This window comes from Rousettus aegyptiacus, unplaced genomic scaffold (assembly GCF_014176215.1).
Source record: "Rousettus aegyptiacus isolate mRouAeg1 unplaced genomic scaffold, mRouAeg1.p scaffold_m13_p_4, whole genome shotgun sequence".
Classification (NCBI taxonomy): domain Eukaryota; kingdom Metazoa; phylum Chordata; class Mammalia; order Chiroptera; family Pteropodidae; genus Rousettus; species Rousettus aegyptiacus.
Genome location: NW_023416307.1, coordinates 115,006,567 through 115,017,098, shown reverse-complemented (window position 1 = coordinate 115,017,098; position 10,532 = coordinate 115,006,567). Strand labels below are relative to the sequence as shown.

At 39.7% G+C, this 10,532-nt stretch overlaps 1 protein-coding gene across 2 annotated transcripts in view; it reads right to left on the bottom strand.

Annotated features, from left to right (window-relative positions):
- The window catches only part of CHDH (choline dehydrogenase), a 29,955-nt gene that overhangs the window by 5,821 nt on the left and 13,602 nt on the right, over positions 1 to 10,532 (bottom strand). For both annotated transcript variants that reach the window (XM_016156357.2, XM_016156355.2), the window contains 2 exons: positions 622 to 1,381; positions 31 to 182 (listed from right to left, as the gene is read on the bottom strand). In XM_016156357.2, coding sequence (XP_016011843.2) covers positions 31 to 182; positions 622 to 1,354 — 885 coding nt within the window. In that variant the 5' untranslated portion in view covers positions 1,355 to 1,381. The remainder of the gene's footprint in view (positions 1 to 30; positions 183 to 621; positions 1,382 to 10,532) is intronic.

The window sequence follows — 10,532 nt, the reverse complement described above, 5'->3', positions numbered from 1 at the left end:
ATCTGAACCGCCTGGTGGTAACTGACTTACCCTGTAGTTCTGGCCATTCTTGATGTATTCCACGCCCACTGCGCGGGTGCCTTCAAACAGCACCCTTTTCACAAACGTCTGGGCCTCGGCTGTGAGGTTGGGACGACTCAGTGCCGGGTGCAGGTATGCGCAGGCCGTGCTCCAGCGTTTGCCTGCAGGACAGAGGAAGATCAGACACAGGCCCTGCTTTCCCCTGGCACTTGCCCAGGGAGAAGTGGAAAGGGGCTGGAGAAGGAAGGCTGAGACCGGAAGACCCAACTGAAATCCATATCAACCTCAGGTCCTCTGGATGTTCTGTGCCTCAATTTCCCCATCTGTAAGTCTCTAGTGGACTTTGGGCTGCTTGGCCAGAGAGCTGACTTTCCATTATCCACAGTCAGAGGCCCAGAGAATGCCCAGGTATTCCCATTCCCAAGTCATTTCTCATTGCCTAGGGGTTGTGTTCTGTGGCCCAGAAGGGGCGAAATATGTCACATCCCCTCGACGTGTGTCCACACTTTCTGACCATGACAGGAGTATGAGGGATGGGGCTGATTTTTTTTTTTTTTTAAAGGAAGAACCAGGGATACGGAAATGGGAGTCTTACGCTACCTTCATGGATGGTCATGTCCATCCAGCCGAAGCCTTCCTGCTGGAAGCCGTTCATGTCCTCAGTGAGGGGATAGCCAGCCTGCTGCGCAGCCTCCAAGAACGCCCGGTGCAGCTGATGGTTGGTCCTGCCCCGCGACACGCACAGCGGGCCTTCACCGCCTCGGTACCTGCTGGCGCCGAGCTCGTGGCGCTGCGCCTTGCGGAAGTAGGGCAGGCAGTGTGCATAGTCCCACCCTGTGGCGCCTTCCTGGTGCCAGCGGTCGTAGTCTTCAGCGTGCCCGCGTACATAGACCATGGCATTGAGGGACGAGGAGCCTCCCCACACCCGGCCGCGCGGCCAGTACAGCACACGGCCGTCCAGGCCTGTCTGTGGCTCTGTGTGGTAGTACCAGTTGTACCTGCTGTTGCACAGGTTGGCCACGAGGGCTGCGGGCATGTGGATCGTCCACAAGAGCCGCTTGCTTCCTGCACATGTGTCCTTGGGCCCAGCCTCCAACAGCAACACATGTTTATCAGTGTCCTCTGTGAGCCGCCGGGCCAGCACACAGCCCGCGGAGCCTGCACCCACGACCACGTGACTGTATTCATCCCCACTCCTGGAGGCCTTACCAGCCACAGCACGGATGCCTGGGGGCACCCGCTGACCCCTCAGGGCTCCCCATGGGCTCAGGTGCCCTCGCCTCCAGCCTCGCAGGATGCACCACATGCTTCTAGGCCAAATCCTCATATCCATGGAAGGAAATGTGATGATTTACTTTTCCTAAAACAGAAAAGAGGCCTTAAATTTTTTAAACTCAGCATGCACATGCAGAATCATCCCAAAGCTGGGGCAGCCACACTGGTGCAGCAAAGGTCTCCTGCAGGCTCACCAAGTGGCCGGCCCAGGGCTGGGTGGGGCAGGCCTGGCTGGTATGTCCCTGCCCTGAGTATCTAGGAGGAGGGAGCAGAGGTACGAGCAGTTATATTAATACTGCAAGATCCGTGCTAGGACTGACAAGCGCAGGACAGTGAGCACAGAGGAGAGGCCCCTCCTCAAATCTGAGGAGTCCCAAGAAAGGCTTCTCTGCAACATCTGTGCATGAACTTGGAGGCTGGGCAGGCGTCTATCTGCTGGAAATTAGGGGAGGTAGGGGCTTTTGAGGCTTGCGCTCATTCCTTATCCATTTAAGACAGCTCCTAAGTCTCTACCATGCGCCAGGCACCATTTCATCTCTAGCAATACACAGAGAACAGGACATCTGCCTTCAAAACTGATGGTGTGGGGCTGAGGGACAGGACTTAAATAACTGGTGGAAAGTCCTGACGAGAGGCTGGAAACTGTAGAGCTCAAAGCCTTTGATCTTAGGGTCATGGTATGCACTAGAGGGTTTCTCAGCAGGGTATGAGGTCAGAGCTATAGTCCACAGCTATAACTCTGTAGAGTGCTGAAGTTGTACCAAAGAAATGCCAGTAGCTTTTGGAGGGTTCTTTTGCAACAAAGTTTAAATCAATCCCACATGCTCAGTGCACAGAGGTGGAAAAGAATTTTCCATCATCACCTGCACTGACCAAGAACATTTGAAAAAAGCCCCACCCATGAGCCTCAGGCACACAAGGCTTGCCCAAGACTGAGGCTGTAACAAAAGGAGCGAGAAATCTCAAGAAATCTCCCTGCCCCCTCCATGAGCCTGCACCAAGTAACAACAGCAGCCTACCACTGGAGGCAGACTAAGAGGTAAGCCTGCACAGAGATTCCAACCCCCACAACCCCCAAATCCTATTCATGCAGGCACAGGAGAAAGAGGCATCAGGGCCTCCTGAAAGCTAAGTCTGAAGCAGGAACATTGCTAAGGCCTCATAGTGGTCCATGGTGGCAGCAGCCCCACTGCCCAACTCATCACTAGGTTGATTCAACAGTTCCTACTAATGACCTGGTAGAATAAAAGGCATGCCCATTTCCAGGCATTGATACTATCTACCACAGTTTCTATTATCTTGTTATACACAAGGTCCGGCATGAAATAAAAAAAAAAAAATGAGATACAAAAAAGGAACAAGAAATGACTCATTATCAAAAGAGAACGTTGTCGAGAGAAGACAACCAAGGGATAGCCCATCCAGATGTCAGAACTATCAAAGACTAGTTAAACATTTTAAAAGATTTAGTTGAAAAAGTAGACATGTTGAACAGATAAGCTATTTCAGTAAAAAGTTGGAAACTATAAAGGGACAAACAGAAATGCTAAAACATTAAAGATGAATAATTTGACTGGATATAGCAGAGAAAATAAGTAAAAATGGAAACCAGGTAAATAGAAATTGTGAAAATGGAGATATGAAGAAAGAGTGAAAGAGAAGAGAACTGAGAGCTATGGGATGATATCCAACTATCTAAAGTATACATAATTGGAGCCCCAGGAAGGAGGAGAGGAAGAAAGAGGAAAAGGGAGAAGGAGAGAGGGGTAGGGGGCAGAGGGAAGAGGCAAAGAGTGGGAGAGAAGGAGAGAGAACAAGAGAGAAAAGATGTTTGAAGAGAAGTGCTGAGACTTTTCCAAAATTAATGCAAGATAAAACACCACAGATTCAAGAAGCATAGAGCATCCCAAGCAATAATAAAAAGAAAAACATATAGGCATGTAATACTCGAATTGCTGAAATCTCATAAGAAAAACATCAAGTCAACCAGCCAAAAAAAAAGAGACATTATGTACAGAGGACTAAATATAAAAGTGACAGCAAATTTCTTCTCATCAGAAAACACGCAATCCTGAAGATAATGGAGTGACAACTTAAAAATACTGAAAGGAGGGGAAAAACAGTAAACTTAGAACTCTCTGTACCCGAATATAAAGAAGAAATAAAGACATTTTCAGAGAAATAAAAACAGTATCGCCAGTGGATCTGCACTGCAAGATATGTTAAATAAAGTTATTCAGGCAAAAGGAGTATAATACCAGATAGAAATTTCAGTCTATACAAATAAATGACTATCAGTGGAAATAGTAAAAATTGTGGGTATATTAGTTTCTTATGGCTGTTGTAACAAATTACCATAAACTTGGTGTGTTAAAAAACACATATTTATTCTCTTATAGTTCTAGAGGCCAGGAGTCTGAAGTCAGCTGCTTAGGGCTAAAGTCAAGGTGACTACAGGGCTGGTTCCTTCTAGAAGCTCCTTAGAGAATTATACATTTTCTTGCCTTTTCTGGATTCTAGGGGCCATCTGCATTACTTGGCTATTAACCTTTTCCTTATATCACTTTAACCTCTTGCTTATTGTTGTCATCACATCTCCCACTTCTGAAGTAGTATCTCCCTCTTATTGGGACACTTGTGATTCCATCATTGGGACCATCTGGATAATCCAGGATAATCTCTCCATCTCAAAATTCTTAATCTTATCTGCAAAGTCCCTTTTGCCATACAAGGTAACACATTCACAGATATGAGGGTTAGGCCATGGGTATCATGGGGTGAGGGGATTGGTAATCCTACCATATGATACATTTTTAGGTAAATATGATATACTCTCCCCTTATTTTTAATCTCTTTAGAAGATAACTTACTGTCTACAGCAAATGTAGTCAGATATACTATAGGGATCACAATATATGTAGCATTAGAATGTACATGATACTAGCACAAAGTATACTTTTATAAGGATTTTATATCATACATGAAGTGGTACGATAAGCTGATATATATTGTAAACCTGAGCACAACCATTAAAAAATTTAAATAAAACAAAAAGTAATAGCTGATAAATCAATAGTGGAGAAAAATAATATATAAGGTAGAAGAATTAAAAAGAAATGGGACAAATAAAGAGCAAATAGTAAAATTGTAGATTTAAATCCAACCATATCAATAACTATATTAACTGTAAATAGTCTAAATACTTCAATTAAAACGCAGAGATTGTTAGATGGAATAAAACGGCAAGATTCAAATATATGCTGTGTATGAAAAAAATAAAACACCCATTTTAAAAATAAAGACATAGGTAATAAGAAAATTGAAAAAAGATACACCAAATAAGCACTAAACAAATAAAAGAGTGACAATATTAACTCTAGACTTCAATACGAGGTTTAGAAGATATTTCAAAATGATAGTCAATTTGTCATAACAAAAAACAATTCTAAATCTGTATGTACCTAATAAAACTCCAAAATCATAAAGCAAAAATCAGAACTGAAAGAATGAATGAATACATAATTACAATTGGAGACTTTAACACTTCCCTCTCAGTAATAGATAAAACACCTAGACAACATATCAATACAAATACAGAAGACTTCAACAATATTATGAACTAAATTGACACATTCCTGAACACGCAAACAAAAGAATACATTTTCTTTGCAAATGCACATCATCAAGATAGACCTTATTCTGGGCCATAATAAAAATCTCAACAGAGGGAGGAAAAAATGGCGCAGATGATAGAGGCTCTGGTCATCCCTCTAGCGACCAAATCAAAGCTGTGACGGAAACGAGGAGCAGCAGCAAGGAAAAATCGCCTGGGATCTAGAGAAACAAGTCATACAACTAAGGAGAAATCTGAAAAATCACCCTGCAACAGCAGAAGGTAGGACGGGGCAAGGACACAGGACTGCCCGGTCCCCAGCGGCTGAGACGGAGGCTGCGGAAGCAGCAGAAGCCTCTTAAAGGGACCGTGTCCCTGAGTGGATTTTCCAGGTGACGGACCTGCTTACTCTGAGCATTGTGCCAATTCGTCTGCACCCAGGGGGCATGTGGGACTTACAGGGAGACATTGTCGGAGTGAGGGACATGGGGAGACTTGCTCTGTACAGAAGTGTTGGCAGTATCCATTGTTCTCTATTGAGCCCTCCCCCATCCCAGTGTGTGGACAGAGCGCTGCAAAAGCTGAGAAGTCATCAAACCGGATAACAGAGGTCACTCCGCCCAGAGGATTCCCTGAAACCCCGCCTCCTCCAACTCGCAGCCCCACCCAAGCCACATCCCGGTATATCCTCAGCGAGCCAGGTGTCCATTGCTGAGCAGTGCCAAGACTCACACTGGAGGCAGTTGGCCTCAGTTTCTGGCTTGGCCTTTTGAGGCAACTAAGTACAGCATCTGTGGATTACTTGATGAAACTTAACCGGTGGCCCTGGAGGGATAGAGACTTGGGCTGTTTGGCCTGCAGCTGAACCTCTCTCAGGACTGTGCCAGTGGACACCTACTTCACAAATCCACACTAATAAGACCGGGAGACTTAGGAGCTTTGCTTAGTAAATAGAAACAGACATGGAAAGGCAGACATAATGGGAGGACAAAGAAGTAGAAACCATATGAAAGAACAGAACAGAGATCCAGATATAATGAAGTCAAGTAATCTAACAGATGCAGAGTTCAAAACACTGGTTATAAAGATGCTCAATGAACTTTTGGGAAGTGTAGATAAATTCAGTGAGAACTTCAAAAAAACAAATATGGAAATGGAAATTATAAAAGGGAACCAGTCTGAAATGAACACATTATCTGAGATGAGAAGTATATTAAATGGAATAAACAAATAATAAGTGAATAAAGAAAAGGATCAAATGCCCTATCTAGAGGATGGGAAAGCCAAGTACACACAATCAGGATGGCAAGAGATGAGATGGCAAGACTATAAAAATAATTTAAAGAGCATATGGGACACTATTAAGGGTCCAAATATCTTGTCTGATTGTTGTAACTAAGGAAAATCAAGATGTTGAATACCTGTTTGAAGAAATAAAGATGGCAAACTTCCCTAACCTGGTGAAGGAAATGGACATAAAACCCCAGGAAGCTCAGAGGATTCCAAAAATCCAGGATCCAAAGAGGCCCACACCAAGACGCATCATAATTAAAATGTCAAAGAAAGGATATTAAAAGCAGCAGGAGAAAAACAGTTACTCATAAGGGAAAACCCATAAGACTGGTGGCTGACTTCTCAAAAGAAACTGCAGGACAGAAGGGCTTGGCAAAAAAATATTTGACAGGATGAAGACCCAGGATATATAACCAAGAATAATTTATCCAGCAAAGCTATCATTTAGAGTTGAAGAACAGATAAAGAGCTTCCTGGACAAAAATAAACTAAAGGAATTTATCACCACCAAGCCAGTATTACAGGAAATGTTGGAGGGACTTCTATAAGAAGAAAAGAAACATGTATCAAAAACAAGAATAAAGAGTGGTGACAAATACATTCCTATCAATAAGTGCCTCAAATGGAAAAGAATTAAGTGCTCCAACTAGAAGAGAGAGTGGATGAATGGAAAGGAAAACAAGACCCCTACTTGTTGCCTATAAGAAACTCACTTCAGATTAAAAGACACACACAGACTAAAAGGAAGAGGATAGAAAAAAAATATTGTTTTGATAGACCTAGAAGGTATTTAAGTCAGACAGAGAAAGATAAACACTATGTGATTTCACTTATATGCGGAATCTAAGGAACAAAAAGAACACTCTAATCAAAAACAGACTCACAAATATAGTGGACAATTTGGTGATGGACAGAGGGGAGGGAGGTTTGGGAATCGGGAGCATGGCATAGGGAGTGCAATTAGCATTAATATGTTGACTAGATGGAGGGTCAAGGGAGGTAGGGAGCAATAGGGGGGGATCGTTTTACGAACTATATTGATGTCTAATCAACATACGATATACTCAAAACAAATTAAAATAAATAAATTTGGGGGGGAAAGCTCAACAAATTTTAAAGGACTGAAATAAAACAAAGTATGTTCTCTGACCAATAATAAATTGATTTAGAAATAACAAAATTATATCTTAAAATCCCTAAATATTAAAAACTTAAATAAACTTTTAAATAACCCAGGAGTCAAAGAAGAACTCACAAGAGGAATTAGCAAATTTTTGAACTGAATGAAATGGAAACAACAGACCAAAATACGTGGATGCAGGTAAAGCAGTGCTTTAAGGTAAATATGTAGCATTAAAATGCTTATTTTTAAAAAGTAATCTTAAATTGATGAACTATACTTTCCCTTTAAAAAAAAATCAGAAAAAAAAGAAAATTCACAGTAATCAGAAGAAAGTAATAAAGATTACAGCAGAAATCAATAAAATTAAATTAAAAACAAATTTAAAAAAATTAATAAAACCAAAATGTTGTTTAAAATAGTAAGATTAATAAACTTCTACCAAAAGAAGAGAGAGAACACAAATTACCAATATCAGCAATGACAGAAGGGATATCACTCCATATTTTACAGACAATATAAGAATATTATAACTTTACCCCAATAGATGTGATAATTAAGATAATATGAATAATTTTTGAAAGATTGTAAAAGCCCACTCAAGAAGAACTGTATAATCAAAGTAGCTGTACGTATGTATATTAAAGAAATTACATTCATAATTTGAATCCCTTCCACAAAGAAAACTCTAAACTTCATTGGTAAAATCTAACAAACATTCAAGATGAAATAACAATTCTATAGAAGACAGAAGAGCAGAGAACACTCAACTTATTTTATAAACCCAGCTTTACCCTGTTACCAAAACCAGACAAAGATATCATAAGAAATCTATAGACAAATATCCAACATTCATAAAGATGAAAAAAATCTTCAACAAAATTTCAGCAGATCAAATCTGGCAACATACAAAAAGTATACATCATAGCCAACCAGAGTTTATCCCGTGCACACAAGGTTGGTTTAACATTTAAAAATCAATCAATGCACCTCATCATACTAACAAACCAAAAAAGAAAAACCATATACTTAATTCAGAAATCATTTGGCAGTATTCAAAATCCATAAAATTTCTGTGTATGTAAGGAATAAAAAAGAACTGTCTTCTAAAGGGCATCTATGAAATACCTATAGCTAGGAAAGCTTTCTCCCTGTGATTAGGAACGAGGCAAGGGTGTTCACTCTCACCACTTTTATTCGACATTGTACGAAGGTTCTAACCTGGGATCTAAGGTTAATTTTAAGGTTATTTAAGTTAAAATAAAAATAAAAAGGCATACAGGTTCAAAGAAAGAATTATAAATTCCCTTATTTGCAGACAACATAATCATCTATATAGAAATTACCAAGGAATTCACAATAAAAGCTACTGAAGTTAATAAGGGAATTGAGCAAGGTCATAGGATATAAATTAAACACACAAAAGTCAATTGTATTTTTATATACTATAAATGAACACCTGAAGCTTAAATGTAAATAAATGTAATAAAAATCTGAGTCCATTTTTGATGTTTGACCCTGACAGCTTTCAAATCCCAGCCCCCTCTCTCTTGGCCCACACCTGGACAAATCAATAAGAAAGCTCTGGCTTCCTGCCCTCATTATCAGTGGGGAAGTTTAAATCATGCATATCCAGTCCATATGTGGGAATCCTCACCTTGATCCCATTGCCCAACAATAAAAACAAGAGTTACCAGCCCCTTTCTTCAATCGAGCTATCTTGGACTAGCTTAGGTACTAGCTTAGGTACCTATGCTGCTTTCCCCAGAAAGCCCCATCATGTGAGTAATAAACCTTTTCATAGCTTCTTAGTACATGTGTGGTATTATCAGCTCGACATTCAAACACATTTTGGGTGGTGGTGGGTTTGACGCCACTTCTGTTGGACAACCACAAGACAAAACGATACCAATTACAAAAGCATCAGGAAAGATAAAAAACAGGAATTTAACAAATACGTGCAAGACCTATAAACTGAAAACTGTAAACATGGTTGATAGAAATTAATGACCAAATTAGAGTTATCATGAATAGAAAGACCTAATATTGTTATGATGTCAATATTCCCCCAAATTGATTTGCAGATCTGATGCAGTGCCAATAAAATCTCAGCAGGATTTTTTTGTAAAAACTGACATGCTGATTTCAAAATGTATATGGAGATACAGAGGACTAGAAAAAATTGTAACACAGTCAAGCAAGGAAACCCTACACAGCAGTGAAAAGGAAGGAACCACAGCACTTCACATCAACACAGATGAATCCTAAAAGTATGTTCGAAATATAAAAAGCAAGCTACAGTATGGTATCACCTGAATGAGACCTTTACATAAAAGTTTTAAAACATGCAATTCATATACATACCCGACTTCAGAGCCCCAAAATACATAAAGCAAACACTGACAAATTTAAAGACAGAAACAGACAGTTCTACGAGTAATAAATGGAGACTTCTATACTCAAATTTCAATAATGGATTGAATAACCAGAGAGAATATCAATGAATAGAAAACTTGAATAACATTACAAACCGACTATACCTAACAGACATATACAAAACATTCCACCTATCAACAGAAAAATACACATTTTTTTTTTCTCAAATGCACATGGAACATTCCCTAGGACATACCATATTAGGCCACAAAACAATATTAATGAATTTTAATCATATAAAGTATCCTTTCTGATCATAATGGAATGAAACTAGAAATCAATATCAGAAGGAAAACTGGAAAATTCACAAATATGTATAAATTAAATAACACATTCTTAAACAACCAATGTGTCAAAGAAGAAATCACAGGGAAATTAGAAAATACCTTGAGACAAATGAAAATGAAATCATAACATACCAAAACTTATGAGATGCAGCAAAAGTAGTGCTAAGACAGAAAGTTACACTTGTAAATGCACACATTAAAAAAGGAAGATCTCAAATAATAACCTAATTTTACATCTTAAGAAAATAGAAGAGCAAACTAAACCCAAAGCTATCAGAAGGAAGGAAATAATAAAGATTAGAGTGCAGATAAATCAAATTAAGAACAGAAAACAATAAAGAAAATCAAGCCAAAAATTGGCTTTAAGAAAAAATCTGACAAACACTTAAGTAGACTGAGAAAAAAAGGCTCAAATTAGTAAAATCAGAAGTAAAAGTAGAAACACGAGTACTGATTCTATAGGAATAAAAACGATTATAAGAGAGTA